General features: G+C 32.5%; 1 protein-coding gene across 3 annotated transcripts in view; it reads left to right on the top strand.

Annotated features, from left to right (window-relative positions):
- The window catches only part of SLC44A1 (solute carrier family 44 member 1), a 205,725-nt gene that overhangs the window by 167,974 nt on the left and 15,382 nt on the right, over positions 1 to 22,369 (top strand). Inside the window, exons 13-16 of one of the 3 annotated variants that reach the window (XM_051967115.1) lie at positions 3,558 to 3,695; positions 7,097 to 7,333; positions 13,396 to 13,476; positions 18,388 to 20,949. In XM_051967115.1, the coding sequence (XP_051823075.1) occupies positions 3,558 to 3,695; positions 7,097 to 7,333; positions 13,396 to 13,476; positions 18,388 to 18,411 (480 nt within the window). In that variant the 3' untranslated portion in view covers positions 18,412 to 20,949. Of the gene's footprint in view, positions 1 to 3,557; positions 3,696 to 7,096; positions 7,334 to 13,395; positions 14,118 to 18,387; positions 20,950 to 22,369 lie in introns of those variants that run through there. The other 2 variants (XM_051967106.1, XM_051967098.1) reach the window with 2 other exon arrangements.

Consider the following 22,369-nt stretch of genomic DNA (forward strand, 5'->3'; position numbering starts at 1 on the left):
ATAAGTTCCTGTTATATCACAATTAATTTCCATAAACTAAAAATTACCAAATACAGATAGTATAGAAAATAATATCCAGAGATCTTTGTCTCATCCTTCTTGACCTTTCTGCTGACATTTTGTTGACCTTTCTGGTGGCTTTTTTCAAACTTTCAGTCTTCCTCAAATCTCCCACACTTTATCAACTGAGAAGCTTGTCTTGTTTCACTTACTTTGTATAAACTTCCCCAAAAATGTCTTTCTTCACTGTGATACCATAGTTTCCCTCTGAGGAAATGTGGTAGTATGCTTGATCATATGTCTTCAAGGGATGTGACTGATCTTTGCATTGATGAGAATTCTGAAGTCTTTCAAAATTATCAAATTTACACTGTGATTTTTTTTTTCTTTATATTGTTTTAGTTCTGCTCACTTCACTGTGCATCAGTTCGTATTCCCCAGGGTTCTCAGAAATTGTTTCATAATTTCTTATAGAACAATACTATCACAGTGCATTCATATGTCATAACCCCCCCCCCCCAGGCCATTGAGGGTAAGTGATTTGCCCAAGGTCACACAGCTAGGAAGTGTTAAGTATCTGAGACCAGATTTGCACTCCGGTCCTCCTGACTTCAGGGCTGATGCTCTATCCACTATACCACCTAGCTGCCGCCATATTATAATTTCTTTAGCCATTTGCTAGTTGATAGACATGCCTTTAGGTTCTGTTATTTTTTTCCTGCTTAATCACTCTTCAGGATCAGGATATTTGTTTCCTTTGTTGCTGTTCATACTTGTTTATCTTTAAAATTTGTTATATTTCTATCTTCTTCTCACTCACATCAATTATAAGAAATAGCAACCCCCTTCTTTCTCCTAAATACATTAGTACATTCATTTTATCCTCCCTTCTTTTTCTGCTCTTAATATGCTCAAAATAAAACCAATCTAACCACAGACCTTATGCTTTTCTCATTTAACTTTCTTAGTAATCCTTGTTTCTTTTTTTTTTTTTTTTAATTTTATTTTATTTAATAATAACTTTGTATTGACAGAATCCATGCCAGGATAATTTTTACACGACATTATCCCTTGCAATCACTTATGTTTCGTTTTTTCCCCTTCCTCCCTCCTCCCCCCCCCCAAGATGGCAAGCAGTCCTATATATGTTAAATATGTTGCAGTATATCCTAGATACAATACATATTTGCAGAACCGAACAGTTCTCCCGCTGCACAGGGAGAATTGGATTCAAAAGGTAAAAATAACTCGGGAAGAAAATTAAAAATGCAAATAGTTCACATTCATTTCCCAGTATTCCTTCTTTGGGTGTAGCTGTTTCTGTCCATCATTTCTCCAATGAAACTCAGTTAAGTCTCTTTGTCAGAGAAATCCACTTCCATCAGAATACATCCTCATACAATATCGTTGTCGAAGTGTATAATGATCTCCTGGTTCTGCTCATCTCACTTAGCATCAGTCCATGTAGGTCTCTCCAAGCCTCTCTGTATTCATCCTGCTGGTCATTCCTTACAGAGCAATAATATTCCATAACATTCATATACCACAATTTATCCAGCCATTCTCCAATTGATGGGCATCCATTCATTTTCCAGTTTCTAGCCACTACAAACAGGGCTGCTACAAACATTTTGGCACATACAGGTCCCCTTCCCTTTTTTAGTATCTCTTTGGGGTATAAGCCCAATAGAAACACTTCTGGATCAAAGGGTATGCACAGTTTGATAACTTTTTGGGCATAATTCCAGATCGCTCTCCAGAATGGCTGTAATCCTTGTTTCTTAAAGCTGTTAGAATGGTAGTATTACATTGTCATACAGCTCCTTCTAATTAAGCAAATAAACTTATTTTTCTCTTCATTCTTGTGTTTGTATTTAAGAATTCTTACTCAGCCACCTAGGAACCTAAGGGCCTAGAGTCAGGAAAATTTAAGTTCAAACCTACCTTCAGGCATTTATTAGCTCTGTAACCCTGGGCAAGTGACATCCTTCTGGATCTTTTTTTTTTAACTATAAAATGGAAATAATAATAGCACCTGAATCCCAGGGTTGTTAGAAAAATTAAATAAGATAATGTTTCTAAAGTGCTTAATAGAGTGACTTAGACATGGTAAATAATAAATTAATGAAGGGCAACAGCTTAAGTTCTTAAAATTCAGGAAGACCAAAATGAAATACATTAACTGGATTAAAACATGCAAAAAAATCCATCAATGACAAAGTTATAAAATAATGCCTATGCTTAATAGTAGTTTTCTTCATATTCTGTCACAAAAGCTCCCTATTAAATGGTAAAGTGAAATGAAAGAAATAGGTTGGTTTTTGTTTTAATTGGAACAAGAATTATATATCTCTCTGGTTTCATAGTTTACAAACCCAGACGTGAACTTTCCTGATTCTGTTGCTACCAGTTTATAAGAAGTTGTATTAGGTACATGTATACTATTGGCACAGAGGATTGGTTTTCTTTCCTTAAAAACCCTATCCCATGAACTTTACAAAAATCAATAAAGCAATAATGTGGGTTAGGGGAGGAGAAGGGGGGACCTTACTCAAATGCAGCTAAAACCAGACACAAGAAGCTTCAATAGAATTGAAAAAAAAAATTAGTTTTTAAATTACCCATTCATATGTTTTGTATATAAAAAGCCATAAAACAAAATTTTTAAAAATAGTTTTAAGGCCAAATTTTCAGCATAATTTACAGAAACAGCTTTAAATAAAAAAGGTGGTGGGCCCTAGCTAATTATTTAATATTTTAACATATAAACAAACACTCTCTCCCATTTCCACCTTGTTAGCAAAACTGTGATTTCAGTAACAGCTGAAATGGCAGTTCTTTTTTTTTTTTTTTTTTTTGGGGGGGGGGGGAGTGTGGAAATGATTTATTGTAATTGAATGATATTGGTAACCAGGTTTTTAGGAAATCCATTGATTCTCAGATTATTTTTTCCATTCTGTTTTCCAAGCCAATTGTTATATTTAGTTGATACTTCACATCTACATTTTTGATCTTTTGGCTGTTAATAGCATTCCACTATCATTTTTTAGTTTTATTTGTTTCATCCTACTTTTCATGGAATACTCTGCTTAGATAAAGTTTTCAATTTTTCTAATGTGCTGTTTATTCTCTAAGTTTTTCTGAAGAGTTCTAAATAGATTTTCTCTTCTCTAAATATTCCTCCATTCCACTGTGGCAGTCCTTGTGACCAGACTCTTCCCCCCCCCTTTTTTTTTGAGGTCCTGAATAAAGTCTTCTGAAATATTATCTTGGGATTCTCCTAAAAGAATTATTTGTTGAAATATAAAGTTTTCTATCAAAAACAGTTAGAATATTTAAATTTTTCAGTGCTTATGGGTTACGTCAGCTAATAAGAATAACAAGACTTCTTAATGTCAGATAAATGAAACATTATTTTAGATTTTTTTAAATCACCTATTTACTCTTTGTTTTTATTTCTTCTCTTTGCATTATACAATTGTGAATAAATTTTTAAAGACATAATTTTCTTATACCTGAAAAAAAATTGTTGATGATTTTTTTTTTCATTTGTTCAGAATGCATACACAGCAACAGCTATCAACAGTACCAACTTCTGCACCTCAGCAAAGGATGCCTTTGTAATTCTAGTGGAGAATGCTTTGAGAGTGGCTACCATCAACACAGTGGGAGATTTTATGTTATTCCTAGGCAAGGTAGGACCATTGTATATTTTAAAGAGCTTCCATCTTTTAAACATGTGTGCATTATATTTTAAAGAACTTTTTCTGGAAATCACTTCTGCATGTTTTCTCTCGTATTTCAGAGTTATCTGGATACACACAGAATATGTTTTATATAATGTCACAGTTGGAAGACAGAACTAAAGCCTGCCATAATTTTATTTTATACCTTTGTTTCACTGTGTTTGGGAAGGATGTGATTCAGCCTTTAGTTGAATCCTTATCACAAGATGATTGATCATGAGATGGTTAAAAAAAAAAAAATTTAACCATAACAGCTCATGAAATAACTAATATTTACATAGCACTTTAAGGTTTTTAAAAGTTGTATTTTTGATTCTCACACCAATCTTGCAAAATAGATACTACCAGCATCATTATCCCCATATTTACAAATGAGAAAACTGAGGCTTGCAGAAGTTAAGCTAATTGCAGTTACAGAACTTTTATCTGTCCAATCTTTCTGGTTCCACATCCAGTGCTCTAAGCTCTGTTCCATTATGGGTTCCTAAAACTACCTACTTAAACATAGAGTGAGGAATGGCCTGCATCAGGGATGAGAGTACAGACATAAGTGATATCACGTAGTTTTTGAAGTACTCAAATATATTAGAAACCATATTATTTCACTGTATGTTTAAAACATACTTTGGACAAGAACAAGCATTTCATAGGGAGAAACTGAAGCATAAAGTATGTTGGTTTTATATAATTGGAAGTAGAATGGTACTTAAGAAATTGTTACATATAGAGTTAGAATAAAAATTATACATATAAAATGTAATTTTTGAAATGGTGTAGCTAATCCTGCTTTCTACTGATCTGATTAGATCCTGGCATATGTTTGCAATTAAGGAATTTATTATTCTAAAGAACTAATTTAGATGAGATTAAGAAATCTCTGTCTATCAAGATTTTGTGTCCAGGCTTACAGTTTGCCAGTTGCCTTTTCCTTATGTTGTCTATTTCCATTAAATTGTCAGATAATAGATTGCTCTTGTAGTTCATTTTTTAAGCTTCAGCAAATAAATAAATCAATAGACTATGAGATGAGTGCATAATTAGATAATGGTGTTAGGGGGAGTGGTGAACTAAAGGACATTCTGACATTCCCAGGAACTGTTTGATATGTCATTAAATGTCTTCCCTGAAAAGATGTTTCTCAAATCTCAAACTGGAAGTAAACATAATGGTAACAAACTAAAAAAGAATGTTGGATACAAAATGGTTTTCAGTTAAAGAAGTTGATTTTAAGAGAAAAGCCTTTGGAGAGAGATGTAGGGCAACTTTACCAGGTGGATGCTACTTTTCTCCTATTTATATCTCAGCATATTATAACATTTTACTTTTTTTTTTAAGTGCTTTTCTAGAATTATGTGCCAAATAGTTCAGAAGTGGCAGCTAGATGGTACAATAGATAGATCTTGAGACATGAAGACTTGAATTTTAATATGGCCTTAGATACTTAGAAATTAGGTGCTCCTGGGCAAGTCATTAAGCATTTCTGCCTCAATTTTCTCATCTATAAAATGGAATAATAATAGCATCTACTTGCTGAGATCATGATGAGCATAAAATGAGATAATACTTGTAAAATACTGTGTAAGCCTGTAAATACTAATGATTATGTGCAAAGAAAAAGAAATCAAAGCCTCCTTTTGTATCATTTAACTCAGAGTCTTTAAACATTTACAAAAGCTAAGGCAGTAGATCCAATTGCCATTTCGGACCAGTAGCATTTGTTTGTTTGTGTCTTTCTTACCCATACCCTCAAATTTGCCATTTGTCTTGTGACTAGAGAGGATTGATTGGACATGTATACATGCCTTGATAAAATCCATCATTACTCTTTACTGATATTGATTCAGCTTCTAATTTGTGCTCATGACTGTACTAGTTTAGGCACTATAATATGCTGCAGTCTCTACCCTCAAAAAAGTAAATAATCATTTGTGAAATTAATATGCATATGTGAAAAGTTAGATAATTGACTTTGAGAGGATTTCACTGCTAAATCCAATTTAGTTATCATATTACATATGATAAATGATATAAATAGTAGTATAGAAAAGATGGTTGTGGGCTAGAATGGTCAGGACTTGGTAGAGGTAAGACTTGACTTGAGCTTTGAACAATGGGTAGGTTTGGGATATGCAAAAAGGAGTAAGGAATACATTTCAAGCCAAAATAATGTAGTGAGCAAAGGAAAAAATATGCAAAATGTTTCAGGGAAAAAAAGCAACTAGAATAGTTGAGCTAAAGCAGAAGGTTAATGTTAGAAGAGATAAGATTTGAAAAATAAGTAGATTGTGAGCAGTTTTTGGAGGCCAAGATTTGGGAGTTTACATAATCTAAGAAATATGGCATTTTTCCTGTAAATGGTACCATGGTATGTTTCTGAACTGACAGTTAATGAGTTAATGAAAAGACATTAATACAGAATAATTTTAAAGTAATGTAATTTTTAGAAGTTTTTCTAGGCAACCTTTTTGAAGGGCTAAATAAAAATTATTTTGTAAGCATGCCAAGATTTTTTTAAACAAATATGTGACTCATTTGTAGATTAAATATTCCTCCTCACATACATCTTTTTGCCTATCAAAAATCTGAAATTTTACTGTGGATTTTCTTAGCAAACTTTTTTTTATATGTAACAGAGCTTCTTAAACTGTGGTTCATGATCCCACAAGGGGTTGCATAACTGAATGTGGGAGTCACAAAAAATTTGGCAACAGTAAAAAGTAAATAAAGATTTAATTCTTTATGTAAAAAATAAACAAGCACATCCACCTCTTTAATTTGCACATTTGTTTTTGTCTTTAACAAATAGTAAAATTTTATGTATACCAAAGAATTGTTTTAAAATAAATTTCTTCATGATTTAATAATGTATATGTTTTATTTGCATATCCATTTACCTGGGATCGCATAAAAATTTCTTTAGCTAAAAGACTTTGTGAGTGAAAAAAAGTTTAAGAAGCCCTGATATATATAACACAGGCATATTGACAGCCTGACCTAGATTAAATTATTCCAAATTCATATTTGGTTTGATGACATTTTATTATATTGGCTACTTCCAGGGATAATAAAATTTTATTTAAATTAAATTTTTTTTCCAGGCCTCAAATCAACATTGTATGTTATGAAAGCTGTGTTTATTTACTTCTTCTTGTTAGAAGGAGTACATAGTTTCTATAAGGAAAGAAATAAAATGTAATAGATATTACTTCCAGCTTGGAGGTGAAGTGGCATTCTGATGAGCAGTGGCTACAAACAATTGCTGGAATAATAAGTAATAATAGGAAAATAATAAGAAAAATTGAAGCCACTTGCCATGAAATATTAAATAGTCTTTGTTCTCTTGACTTTAGATCCTGATAGTCTGCTGCACAGCATTAGCAGGGATTATGCTGCTAAACTACCAGCAGGATTATACTGTATGGGTACTGCCATTGGTCATTGTTTGCCTCTTTGCTTTCCTGGTTGCTCACTGCTTCCTGTCCATTTATGAAATGGTTGTGGACGTATTATTCTTATGCTTTGCCATCGATACCAAGTACAATGATGGAAGTCCTGGCAGAGAATTCTACATGGATAAAGTCCTGATGGTAAATATGTTGAATGCTTAATACTACTTTGAAGATAAAAAAATTTTGCTCATTTTTTAGTTCTACATTCCTTCCTTACCATTCTAAATAAAATCCTCTATTGGTATAAATATAGACTATACTTTTTGCCTAAATCTGGTTTATATAAAACCTAAGTACTATCTAGATTCACAATATGTCTATATATTTTTTTTTCCTTTCAGAGAGATCTCATTCTAGGGATACTGCCTATATTCAGAAGTGGCAACTGTTTTAACTGAATAATGTTTGGATTCCATCTGTGTAACATTGTGTGGATAAGTTGCTTGTATACAAACTGGGGAAGGGTACTGGGGTTAGTGAAATGGCAACTTGGTCAGACTAAGTAAATAAATGAGCTGAAACACTATTACCCCTTTTAAGCTTAAACTGAGATCATTTCTTACTTAGTACAGTCTGTCCTACTGGACAGACCTGGACAAACCTCTGTGCAGGTTTATTTAAATTTTTCTTGTGACCAGAAGGAAGATAGAGATTATAATATCATTGTTCTTCACTATCTTTTCCTGAAATGCATTTATTTTTTGGGAGGGTGGGGGGGACAAGTTTTCCAGATTCTATTCGCCATCATTTTTCCTTATGTATTACTGCTATTCCTAAAAGAAGGTAAATGATACTAAATGTGCCAAAACTTAAGGATAAGTGGCTTTGTTTCATGACTTATTACAGGTGGCTTATTATTTTCTTCCATAAACTACTACCTGAATAATAACACATAATAAATTATGTTTAAACTGTTAGTGACTTAGTAGATTTTCTTAATGCCTGAAATAATAGAATATTAGTAAGGGTCCTTACAGAAAGCTTTGCTCTTGAGCTGTAAAATGATCTTGATTTAGTATGTTTTATAGAAGATTGAAAAATGAATATTAAATAACAAATCTGGAAGCATCAAAGCAAATTTCTTAATAGGTACATTAGGTTCTGTTACAAGAAATACTGAGAAATATTCTTTGGTTATACTGAAATTTAGTCATTTGAAGCAAGTGAAGTATTAACTGAGGCTTGAAAATCTTTTCAGTAAACAAATTATCATTGTAATCATATTTGTAAGATCAAAACTTGATAGATTTATCTCATTTGCAATTAAACCCTTTTAAAAAACAAAAGATTATTTTTTTCCCGTTAACAAAAATTTAATCAAATTACTTTTCCTCCTCTAATAAGAATTCTGTAGAACTAGTTGGAATATTTAATGCAATAGTGATCCAGAAAATACATTTCTTATGCTTTGCCTTAGAAGCGTTTCCCTATATCACATTTTCTTTGTCATTACATCAGACCCATGATACTAATATCTATTATTTTCATGATTTACAATGTAATGTTAAGGAAAGAATATAATTATTTTTTTATATTTTGACCAGTTTAGTAAAGCTATATAAACATATATATGTTTATTCTTTTCTTCATTTTCCTATACCCTATTAGATTTTTTTTTGGGGGGGGGGAGGTAAATTCATTCAGTACTTTTTAAATATTCTTTATATAACATTTATATGAGAAAATAATTAAGAATAGTAAACCTTATTTGGATAAATTAGATATTTACTCCTGGGTGAAACATCTTATTTTGGGGGAGAGGTGGTATAGTGAAGGGAGTATTTGACTTGGGAATTCAAGCATTGGCTCTGCCTCTTGTTATCTTTTGTAACCCTGGATAAATCAGATAATCTATCTTTGCCTCCATTCCTCATTTGTAAAATAAAGAGGTTGAACTGGATGACATTTAGGGTCACTTTAAGCTCTAAATCTATCATCCAATGATCTTTTTGTTAATATTTTTTTGTTTTTTCCAATTATATATAAACATTTTTAACATTCAGTTTTTAAAAGTCTAGTTTGAGCTTCATTCAGACTTCATCAGTTCTTTCATTAGAGATAGATGGCATTTTTTCATCATGAGTCCTTCAGAATTGTCTTGGATCATTGTATTGCTAAAAGTAACTAAGTCATTCACAGTTGATCATAGTACAATATCACTACTACTTATAGTGGTCCCCTGATTCTGCTCATTTCACTTTGCATCAGGTCTTGTAAGTCTTCCCAGGTTTTACTTTCTTAGTCATTTCTTGTAGGACAATAGTATTCCATCACAATCACATGCACTTTATTCAGCAATTCCCCAACTAAGCAGTATCCCTTCAATTTTGCCCCTTTACCACCACATAAAGATCTGATATAAATCTTTTTGTACATCTAGGTCCTTTTCTTTTCTTTTTTTTCTTAAGTTACTTTGGAATATAGAATTAGTAGTGGCAATACATAAAGAATATGCACAGATTTGTTTGTTTTTCTTATGATATAATTTTCTTTTTCTTTTTTCTTTTTTATTAACGTTTTTTATTTTCAAAACATATGCATGAATAATTTTTCAACATTAACCTTTGAACAAACTTGTGTTCCAAATTTTCTCCCTTTCCCCCACCCCTCCCCTAGATGTCAAATAATCCAATATATGTTAAACATGTTGAAAAAAATGTTAAATCCAATATATGCATACATATTTATACAATTATTTTGCTACACAGGAAAAATCAAATCAAAAAGGAAAAAAATGAGAAAGAAAATAAAATTCAAACAAACAACAACAAAAAGAATGAAAATGCTATGTTGTGGTACACACTCAGTTCCCACAGTCCTCTCTCTGGGTGCAGATGGCGCTCTTCATCACAAAATCATTGGAACTGGCCTCATCTCATTGAAAAGAACCATGTCTATCAGAATTGATTATCATATAATCAATTTGTTTCTATGTATAATGATCTCCTGGCTCTGTTATTTGACTCAGCATCAATTCTTGTAAATCTCTCCAGGCCTTTCTGAAATCATTCTGCTGGTCATTTCTTACAGAACAATAATATTCCATAATACTCATATACCACAATTTACCCAACCATTCTCCAATTGATGGGCATCCATTTATTTTCTAGTTTCTGGCCACTACAAACAGGGCTGCCACAAACATTTTGGCACATACAGGTCCCTTTCCCTTCTTTAGTATCTCTTTGGGGTATAAGCCCAATAGAAATACTGCTGGATCAAAGGGTATGCACAGTTTGATAATCCTTTGGGTAGAGTTCCAAATTGTTCTCCAGAATGGTTGAACCAGTTCACAGTTTCACCAACAATGCATTAGTGTCCCAGTTTCCCCATATCCCTTCCAACATTCGTCATTATCTTTCCCTGTCATTCTAGCCAATCTGACAGGTGTGTAGTGGTATCTCAGAGTTGTCTTAATTTGCATTTCTCTAATCAATAGTGATTTGGAACACTTTCATATGAGTGTAAATAATTTCAATTTCATCATCTGAAAATTGTCTCTTCATATCCTTTGACCATTTATCAATTGGAGAATGGCTTGAAAGAATTTTATTTTTCCAAATACATGCAAAGACAGTTTTCAACATTCACTCCTGCAAAACCTTATGTTCCAAATTTTTCTCTCTCCCCAAAACAGCAAGCAATCCAATATAAGTTAAACATATGTAATTCTTCTTAAATATATTTCCATATTTATCATGTTGTGCAAGAAAAATCAGATTAAAAATGAAAAAAACACGAGAAAGAAAACAAACAACAACAAAGGTGAAAATGTTATGCTTTGATCCATATTCAGACTCCATAGTTTTCTCTCTGGATGCACATGGCATTTTCCATAACAAGTGTCTTGGAATTGACTTGAATCACCACATTGTTAAAAAGAGCTAAGTCCATCACAGTTAATCATCACATAATCTTGTTACTATGTACATTGTTCTTTTCATTCTGCTCACTTCACTTAGCATCAGTTCATATAAGTCTTTTAAAGCTTTTCCGAAATCAGCCTGTATGTACAATTTTATAGCCCTTTAGACATAATTCCAAATTGTTCTCCAGAAGATTTATAGTCAGTTCACAACTTTAACATTGGTGTCCCAATTTTCCCAACACTTGCTCCAACATTTATCATTTTCCTTTTCTGTCATATTAACCAATTTGATAGGTATAAAGTGACACCTCAGAGCTATTTTAATTTGTATTTCTCTAATTCATAGTAATTTAGAGCATTTTTTCATATGATTATAGATAACTTGGATTTTTTTCATCTGAAAACTGCTTGTTCATATACTTTGACTATTCTTTAAGTGGGAAATGATTTATATTCTTATAAATTTGGCTCCATTCTCTATATAGTTGAGAAATGAGGTCTTTATCAGAGAAATTTGCTCTAAATTTTTTTTCTCAGTTTTTCTTCAAATCGTGGCTGCATTAATTTTTTTTGCACATAATCTTTTTAATTTCCTATAATCAAAATCATCCATTTTACATCTTGCAATGCTTGTTATCTTTAGTTTGGTCATAAATTCTTCCTTTATCCAAAGATCTGACAAGTACACTATTATTCTCCTCTAATTTGCATATGGTATCACTCTTTATGTCTAAACCATGTACCAATTTTGACCTTATGTTGCTATACAGTGTGAGATGTTGATCTAAACCTAGTTTCTACCAAACTATTTTTCAGGTTTCTTAGCAGATTTTGTCAGATAATGAATTCTTGTCCCAAAATCTTGGATCCTCAAATTTATCAAACTAGATTAAAAAGTCATTTATTAGTGTGTATTGTAAACCTAATTTATTCCACTGACATACCACTCTATTTCTCACTCAGTCCCAGATTCTTTTCATGATAATACTTTTTATATAGTTTGAGATCTGGTTTAGCAAAGCCACATCCCTTCACATTTGTTTTTATTTATTCCCTTGATATTTTTTGACCTTTTGTTCATCCAGATGGATTTTATTTTTCTAATGCTAATATTTTTTTATTTTTTAATTTAAATTTTTAAAAATTTAATAATTTCTAAAATAATTTCTTGATAGTTAGATTGGTATGGCACTGAATAAGTAAATTAACTTAGGTATTATATTGGCTCAGTCTGTCCATGAACAATTAGTAGTTTTCCAATTGTTTAGATCTGATTTTATTTGTGTGAAAAGTGTTTTATAGATGTGTTCATATAGTTCCTGACTTTGTCTTGGCAAGTAGGTTCCCAGATATTTTATATTTCTCTACAGTTATTTTAAATAAGATTTTTCTTTGTATAGCTTGCTGCTGGACTTTGTTAGTAATGTAAAGAAATGTGGGCTTATTTTATATACTGCAATTTCACTAAAGATGTTAATTATTTCCAGTAGTTTTTTAGTTGATTCTTCAGGATTCTCCAAAAATGCTATCATATTATCTATAAAGAGTGATAGTTTTGTTTCTTCATTGTCTATTTTAATTTCTTCAATTTTTTTCTTCTCTTATTGCTATGACTAGCATTTGTAGTACAGTAATGAATCAACAGAGATGATAATGGGTATCTTGGCTTCAGCTCTTGATCTTATTGATCTTATTCTATCATATCCCCATTAAAGATAATGTTTGCTGAGAGTTTTCAATAGATAATTATTCTTTTTAAGGAACGCTCCTTTTGTTCCTATGCTTTCTAGTGTTTTTAATAGAAATGAGTGTTGTATTTTGTTAGAAGTTTTTTCTGCATCTATTGAGTTATCACATAATTTTTGTTGGTATTGTTATTGACATGGTCAATTATCCTTATGGTGTTCCTATATTGAATCAGCCTTTCATTCCTGGTATAAATCCCACCTGCTCATAATGTATGGTCTTTGTGATATACTAATGTAATCTCCTTGCAATGGTTTTATTTAGATTTTTTTGCTTGTTCATTAAATGTTCATTAAAATATTGGTCTGTAGTTTTCTTTCTCTGTTTTTTATTCAGTGACTTTTGAGCCATAATTAAATATTCAGTTTAACAGATCATCATCATATTGCATTCTAATTGGGTAAATTTTGCAGCTTTTTTGTGTGGTACTAAATGTTATTTATTGATACCTTTTTAATACCTTTCCTTCACAGCACTGGGAAAGTTCGCATATTGGAATTGGGATATTTAAATATCCTTTATACTTAATTCATTTATTTACTAAAAGTAAATGAGATTATAAAATATGTTGCCTCTTATTTTACAGGAATTTGTGGAGAACAGTAGAAAATCCATGAAAGAAGCTGGTAAGGGAGGGGCAGCCGATTCCAGAGAATTAAAACCGATGGTAGGTGGAGATGAGGAGGTGACCACCCTCCACGAATTTCACTTTTGCTTCCTACCCCTCTCTGTCTTCACTGACTGCACGTCTTCAGGAGATGCTTATGTTGTCTGTATTACTCAGGATATTCTGCTTTTTCTCTTTGTGTGCTTACCCATCACTTGGATGGCTGAGTTTCTGTCACAAATGAGACCATCTTCTGTCAAAGTAAGCTGAAAGGAACTGCAATTTCTAATGCATTAAAAAAAAAACCCTCTATCATAATTTAATTCTCTTTGTTGGCTAGATCACCTCTTGGATTTATTTAGGCTTTTTTAGTATATGCATAAATACTGGGGCTAAAATATTGGTTATATGTATTTTCAAAAACAAGTGTAGAGTTTTATATATGTATATATATGCAAATCCTTTTTGATTTCATCTAATATTTGTTCTCATTGATATAACTGCCTTTACAAATTCAGATCACAGTTACTCCTTATGTCCTTTTAGACAATTAATGAAAAGCTATGCCCCCAGCTTCCCCTTCCCCCTCCCCCAAAAAAAGTCCTTAACTTGAGAGACAGTTTACCTAGACTGGTTCTCTGGAATCCAGTTTGGAAGGACCTTTTTGACCTGGCATTCTGCTGGCATAGCTTGTGAAAACCTAGGGTCATCTCCTTGTCATGGTAAAGTAGTGAAAGAGGACATGAATAGATACAGTTCCTTTCAACCTGCTAAAATGCACATTTTTCCATTTGTTTATAATGTACTATTTATGTTGCAATATTTTCTTCTGCTGATTTTTTTTTTGTTTGTTTTCTCAACTGTACTTTCTTTATATTTCATAGGTTTAATTTTGCCACAAATGACTCTGGGAATGTAATTTAAAAATTCATATGTATATATAATTCCAGACAAGAAAACTTTATTTTTCAGTTATTCATTTTAGTCATAGTAGGGATAAACTACTCCCAATTAGGATGGCTATATAATCAAAACATTCCATTGTTTTGTTTTGTTTTTTAAATGCCTTAACATTGATTAATCAATGTATCCAGGTTCATGGGTTATTTCACTAATTAGGATGTCAACCACATTAGAATGAAAAGCCTCTGTAGTAACATTTAGAGCCTCACTTAGGAGTTCTTAAAATAGCATGTATAATTTCAGCTTATCCAACTATTTAGAATATCAGGGTATTTTAAATGAAAACTAACATCTAATATTATGATTCCAAATCTAAGAAAGTTCATCTCCTTTTCCCCTGCATTTTAATAAAATATTGGATTAATAGGTTGTTAATGCAAAGAAATATGTTGTTGGTTTTTTTATAATTTTTGACACTGACTTAAGCATTAAAATGAAGATTATATTGGAAAATCTTTTTTAAAGTCCACCTAAATTTTCAAAAGAAACATTGGTTTAATCTATAAAATAATTCAATTCAACAAGCATTTATAAAAGACCTATTAATATTCAAAGTATCATGCCAGATCCTGGCAAAATAAAATGATAAATAGGCCCCTTCCTAGTGGAGCCCATACTCTGAGATAGTAAAACAAACACAAATAATTAATAGATGAAAAGTAAGAAAACTACAAAGTATGTGAGGTGGGTAATCGGGACAAAGATGAATACTGAATAGAAAGGGCAGGTGGGAATGGAGAGAAGATTTCTAGGAGCAGTTAGTTTCTGAGCTGTGTTTTAAAGAAATCCAGAAGTTGGGATCACTTAGTCATTCAAATCCAAATTAACTGAAAATTTGTGAAATCTTTAGCTGGGAGTTCTTTTGGGCCTATTATACAGTAATACTTAAATAAAGGTATTTTGATGCTTCCCAAGGTGGGTCAGTGGGAGATAAACATGATGATACATTATCAGCCTTCCTTTAAGATGCTTATAATCCTATAAAACCTTATTTCCCCTATAAGACACTCTACCATACCCCCACATACATACCTATATATTCTTTGCTGTGAACATTTTGAGTTTTTAAAATGTTTTCCTCACATAATTCTCCACCTCGGGATTCCCCAACTCTCTATCTCCTCTCCTTTTATCCACTTGGTTTCTATCTATTTTGACTTCATAATATCTCCCACCTCTAACTCTTCATGTACAGGCACTAGTATAATATAGGTCTCACCCAAGCTTTCTAATTGATCTCCCTGATTCTAGTCTGTCCCACTCTTCAGTCCATCCACACACCTACCAAACCCCACAGCTACCAAAATAATTTTTTTTTAAATAATTTTTATTGACAGAACCCATGCCAGGGTAATTTTTTACAACATTATCCCTTGCACTCACTTCTGTTCCGATTTTTCCACCCCCTCCCTCCCTCCATCCCCTCCCCCAGATGGCAAGCAGTCCTATACATGTTAAATAGGTTGTAGTATATCCTAGATACAATATATGTGTGCAGAACCGAACAGTTCTCTTGTTGCACAGGGAGGGTTGGATTCAGAAGGTATAAATAACCAGGAAGAAAAACAAAAATGCAAATAGTTTACATTCATTTCTCAGTGTCCTTTCTTTGGGTGTAGCTGCTTCTGTCCATCCTTGATTAATTGAAACTGAGTTAGATCTCTTTGTTGAAGAGATCCACTTCCATCAGAATACATCCTCATACAGTATCGTTGTTGAGGTATATAATGCTCTCCTGGTTCTGCTCATTTCACTTAGCATCAGTTCATGTAAGTCTCGCCAGTCCTCTCTGTATTCATCCTGCTGGTCATTTCTTACAGAACAATAATATTCCATAACATTCATATGCCACAATTTACTCAACCATTCTCCAATTGATGGGCATCCATTCGTTTTCCAATTTTTAGCCATTACAAACGGAACTGCCACAAACATTTCTACCAAAATAATTTTAAGAAATAGACCCCCTCAGAAACCATCACTGTCTCATTTTTGCCACTTGGATAAACTCAGAGCTTGACATTAGGGCTCTCCACATCCTGGTTCCAAACAGCCTTTCCAACCTTCTTTTTCTATATTCCCTTTATATACTATTTATCTCCCAATCATCCAGGATAGCTTATTTCTTCCCCTTGTATACTTCCCCAAGCTTCCCTCTCTGAATAACTTGCCTCTTCCATTCCAACTCTTTATCTTCCTCCAAGATTTGACAACTCTTGTAAAGTCTCCCCTGATTGCCTCCCTATTTGGCACCTACAAATTATTAGTATCTTCTTCCTCCTCAAATTATCTTATATTTATGTATTAGTGTATATAAATTCTATGACGGCAAAGATTATTTGGCTTTTGTCTTTGTATCACCAGCACCTAGCATAGCACCTTGCATAAAATAGACAATAAATGTTTGTTGAATTGAATTGGTCCTTATTTTTCTACTTCGAAACAGCAGCTATTGCTGTTATTAAAAACTTCTCTTAAACCAAGATTCTATTGTCATTTCTAAGGCAGATAAGCAATATTCAGATTATTTTTTCACTGGGCAAGATTGGGGGATGAGAGAGCAAGTCACCATTCTCTTGGCAAGCTGCCCCTCATTTCCTCCTCTTTATATGTTTCAAGAGGATTGTAGCTACAGAGATGTTCTCCCTGGGGAAAGCAAAAAATAAAACAAAAACAAAAACTCCTGAAGACAGAAAAGTAAGCTGGCTGCTTCAGATAGTTGGTTCCCTTTATTAAGGATCAAAAGTTCCAAAGTTCAAAATCTGAAACTTGAAAGGAAACCCTAATTGTTAACACCATTTTTCTTGCAAATCACTTTTTTATTCTTTGCATATTGTCATCTCCTTCCCCTTTTCTTTCTGCCAAGCCCAGAAACTCATTTTTACATACCAAAGGTCCTACCGGTTTTTTTGTTTTTTAGTAACTAACTAGCAGGAATAGGTCATTTTCAGTGTTCTCTGAAATTTAGGACCTATAAAGATGAACTTTAAATGGTCAAAAAGGAAAAGTATGTGTCACTGCTTGGCTTAAAAATATTTTATAAATATAAGAAATAGTATGTATTATTATGTAAAAATATAAATAAAAGTCACTTAGAATTGTGTCTTTTATAATATAAATAATCTTCTCTCAAAAGATTTATTTGAGACACTTTCCCTAAAGTAGAACTTGGTAAAATTTAGTTTGGATTATTCATATTGTTATAGTTTAGTGACCTGTGATTATTTTGGAGATAATTTTATAGGGGGTTGTCATTATTATTTTCTCACCTTTCTGAAAATTCTACTATTTCATGGATAGTGTATACCATCCTATATACAGAACATATTTTTAGGAATTATTATGAGCCTATAAAACAATATTCTGAAGTAAGAAGGCTCTAATATTTCCTTTAGGAAGGAATTAACTGAAATAAATGTTAAGCCTGCTCCCTGTGTTAATACAAATAATGGACAAAAATATTAAATATTAAAATATTTTGAAAGTTTACGAGATATCTGTATTCTCATGGAAAAGTTTTTAGTAAATTAATCATATCTGAGAAATAACTGATATAACCAACAGGTTTCAAGATATATATACATATATATATATTTCTACTTTCCTGTTTATTATGGAATTTGGAGAGAAGGAAGATATTGTAGGAAAGAAGGGATAAAGAGGCAAGATATTCTTAAGCACTTACTTTATGCAAAGCTCTAGATATTGAGGAAAATTAATTAAAAAAAAAATCTTAGCTGACACAGAATCTCTAATCCCAAGTTCCCAGTGTGTGCAGGGAGTTAAGAGTATCTGGGAAAATTGAGAGGAATTGCCAAAGCAGGTCTACATAATTGTTAAGGTTAGGAAAGTTCAGGGCACCTTTATACTCAGTCTGTCGCCTTTTTGTTCTCTCTCTCTCTCTCTCTCTCTTTTTTTTTTTTTTTTTTTGATATTTATGACATCACTTGTGGTATTCCTTTAATGACATTTGTCTAAGACTGTACTTTGTATGACTTTGTTTTCTAGGCTTCGGGAGCAAGTTCAGCTTGAATCTAGCCGACCATTACGGAACCCATTGACATTCCAAAACCATATATATACATATATATGTATTTGTGTATGTGTGTATATATATATATATGTATATGTATACATAATCAGCCAAAATCAGAGAAAAGGAACAGGGATTTAATACTTTTTTTAAGATTATTTTTGTCAAACATGTACTCCTTTCATACGGGTGGCTTTTACAGGCAATTTTAGTCATTTAGTTTTTTCAATAGTAATTGTATTAATGGAAATGTTAAGATTCATATCTGATGAAGGTTTTTAATAACTTAAGGGAGAATTAAGTTATAATTATTTTAAGTAAAAGCATTAGACCAAATTCTTTGTCCAAAATACAAAAATTTATTAATGGGGTCAAATTCCCCAAAATATGCATTATATTCAGAGTCTGTTTTATAGATCCTTAAGCCCAAATGAATGGGACATACTATTTGGGCATATATATATTTTCCAGATAAATTAGACATAAATTTAAATCTTTGCCTTTAAAAAGCTTCTCTATACAAGGAAGTCATGAGATTAGATGGCATTTTACATACAAATGGGCCCAGAATCAATTTCCATTCTAATTCATGAATTTATTAATTATCATTAAAAAGTCAACAGATCCTCAGGTATTTTTAGGTGGCCCTTAAAACTTATGTCAAAGGGAATAGCAAAAGGAATAGATATTTTCTGATGTAAACTTTTTCTTCTTATATCACTTTTTCCTTTTCTTTTTGATTTCAGTATCTTCCTCTGTACTTCTGTGCCCTGGCCTTAGAAGGGCATATGTTCCATAAACAAACAGCTGAGTAAACTGCCAACTATGAAAGTTGAGCATTTAAATATCTATATCTTGGTTTTGCTGACTTAATCATAATGGTAGAAAGAAAGCAGGGACAGAAATGCAAAAATTACTTCAAACTTTTGTGACTTTGAGTCAGTTCTAGAAACTATCCATTGATTTCAGGATAAATGGCCATTTTATTTCATTGCTTGTGATCAAGTGTGTAAACCATGTCAACTCAGCCTGGCAGGTGCTTCTCACTATGAAAATCATGGAGTATCCAATGATACAGTGACTATAAAAGAACTGGTTCATGTTTTGTTTTTCAAATGTTGAAACTTTCTTTGGTTTTATTTCAACTCTCAAAGCTTACCAGATATGAATGGCTAATGTTCCATTGTTCTGCTTGTTGTAATGGTGAATGCTTTAAAACAAAGTGTATTTGCTAAGAATAATTCATGATCTCTTTATGCGATAACTCCTTTTTGTTACAATTTTTTTAAAAAAGCTATTTTTGTTAATGTAAAGTAAATATTTCAGAGCAGAATTTTTAAACTTATTGCACTAAATACAGGCTCTGTAAGAAAAATAATGCCTCAGCAGTTTATCATTCCATAGAAAGAGAATCTTTTGAAAGAAAGCATGCCTTCCTATCAAGCTTAGACAATGGATTAGAGTGGTGTGTATGAATGTATGTATTTTTAATGTCACCAGGACTTCATAAGCAGCTGTTTGCTAATGTGCTTCCTTTCAAAGGATTGGACCTTTAAATTACTATAGAAGGTAAATTGTATTTTTTTTAAATGACTTTGTGCTCTTTACTCAAGGTAAGCTAGCCAAATGCCTTGATTTTATTTTTAAAGCTCAAAGCAACACTTCTGATTTTTCAGAATCTTAGAAATAAGAATCTGAATTTTAAAAATACAATTTATTGCTTATGTCTTGAAAGGATAAGGGAAGCTAACTTTATGAGAATAATTATTTGAAGTCAGTAATTCTCCAGAAGTTAACTTCCACAATTTAAACAGTATCATTCTTTTCTATATGCAATATGGTATAGTGGAAAGAGCATTAGAAGACCTGGATTCAAGTCCCAGGCCAACTACAGATGACTTAACGTGAGTATGGACAAGTCATTTATCCTCCTAGGCCTCAGTTCCTCAGATTTAAAATGAGGACATTGAACTAGATTATCTCTAAGGGCCTTTCCTGCTTTTTAATTTATAATTAAATAATTTGAAATGGCAAGATTCTAATTATGGAATAACCAAATTCTAGTTCATATTGATGCAAGGGAAGAATCAGTGTTGTATTTGAATGTAGAATGACATCAACTCCATAGCAGTTCCAGATTTTTGACAGTTTAGGAACATTGGCAAACAAGTTAAGGACTAGAATCAGGGAAGATTGAATACCAAAACTGAAGTGATTACAAGTTATAAGCATTTCAGGAGGTATCGCCATTTCCCCACTCCCATCCCACCTCCACCCCACCCCCATGGCCTGATGGAAGTCCAGGATTTGGAAGTTTTAGGTTCTACTCACTTGGACATCCTGACATCATGGATTCTTGCTGCTCCCTGTTCCATATGCTTGCAACCTCTGCTGTTTGGAAGCCACCAGAAATGCTTTCTTAATATCATTTGCAACTAGAACTGTAATCAGAAAGAAATTTTGTATTTTTGTATAACTTGACTGTGTGCCATTTTATATAACAGGCCCTGTTTTGCAAATAAATTTTGTTTTACTAACACTGTGTTTAGAGATTATGGTCAACGCTTTTCTATGGTTAAATGTAATGTTGAAGTCAGAAATTAACGCCAAGGTAGTTGCCCTTAATAAAGCAGTGTGTAAATTTGTGTGGATATATAGAATATATATGTATGTTTATATATATATTTTTATATATAGGTTCAAATATATATGTATATATCACACAGTCTCTCACACACAGATATGATTAAATTGCTAGTTTCTTTTCCACTTCCATACCAATTCCATTCTTTGCCTAATCAGAACAAAGCTTCACACAACTCTTCCTAGCAATATATAAATGTTTTGAGTTGATGCTTTGGATACAATAACACTGCTGTCTTTCATTCATTGCAAATCATCCCACCACTAGATATAGGCTGCCTTCTTGCTGTCCGCCTGTTGCCTCCATCTCTTGACCAAGTGAGAAGAATAAGATGAGATGAAAATTAAAATTGTCTTTAAAATATGGTTTCCTGAGCAACTTTAGCTATTGTGCTCAGAATAATGACTTTTATCTACCTGCAAAATGAAACTTCATAGCTCTCTCCACAGTTGATCTTTTTGGAGAGAAATTCTCATAATATGTTAGTGTTCTAAATAAATTTTGTCAATGTTAGAGAATTGACACCATTTCTGTCAAGTGGTCACCAGGGCTCTAATGTGAGATTATAATGTTTCCAGATTCATTGTTCTCCTTCTAGGAAGAGAAGATGCTACTGAAATAATTTCAGGTAAAAGAAATTGAAGGAAGAAAAAGGATCTGCCTTATAGAGCTGCCCAGGCATACAGAATTCAAATCGGATTGTTTCTTTAAACAATTTAGTCCATTTTAAAAGAGTTAAGATTAGGATTTTGATATGTTTTTCTAAAGCTTTATTAGCTTTAGAATCCCTTGAGCTTAAGAGGTTATTCCTTAAATGGAAGTTATAGCTTTTTCATCATCTGAGCGGGATGAAATTTGTAGAAGCTCTGTACTACTCCCATCTCAATTCTCTTTACCAAAAAAATTTATATATATATATATATATATATATATATATATATATATATATATTACTAGAAATAAATGGTTCATTTGTGGAAAAGCTCTCATTATTATATTTTTTTTCAGCAAAGGGGCATCAAGCAGCTGAGTTTAAGTTCTCTTCTGCCCCTCTGACCTCAGCATCTAAGGGCATCCTTGCCTTCCCAAGGCAGTGATTCAGGATCTCACCTGGACAGTGGGGTTGGTGAGGATTTAAATCCCTTCATTTGACATTTTATTTATCTTCAGAATCTATTTTATCTTCAGAATGATACCACTCTCCCTTCCTCAAAGCAGTTATCATCACTGCAATCACCACGTGTATACAAGGACATGTCACCACTTCTGAGACTTCAGCCTTTATTCCACAACTAGCCACTAAGTTCATATCA

Source organism: Antechinus flavipes, chromosome 1 (assembly GCF_016432865.1).
Source record: "Antechinus flavipes isolate AdamAnt ecotype Samford, QLD, Australia chromosome 1, AdamAnt_v2, whole genome shotgun sequence".
In the NCBI taxonomy this organism is placed as follows: domain Eukaryota; kingdom Metazoa; phylum Chordata; class Mammalia; order Dasyuromorphia; family Dasyuridae; genus Antechinus; species Antechinus flavipes.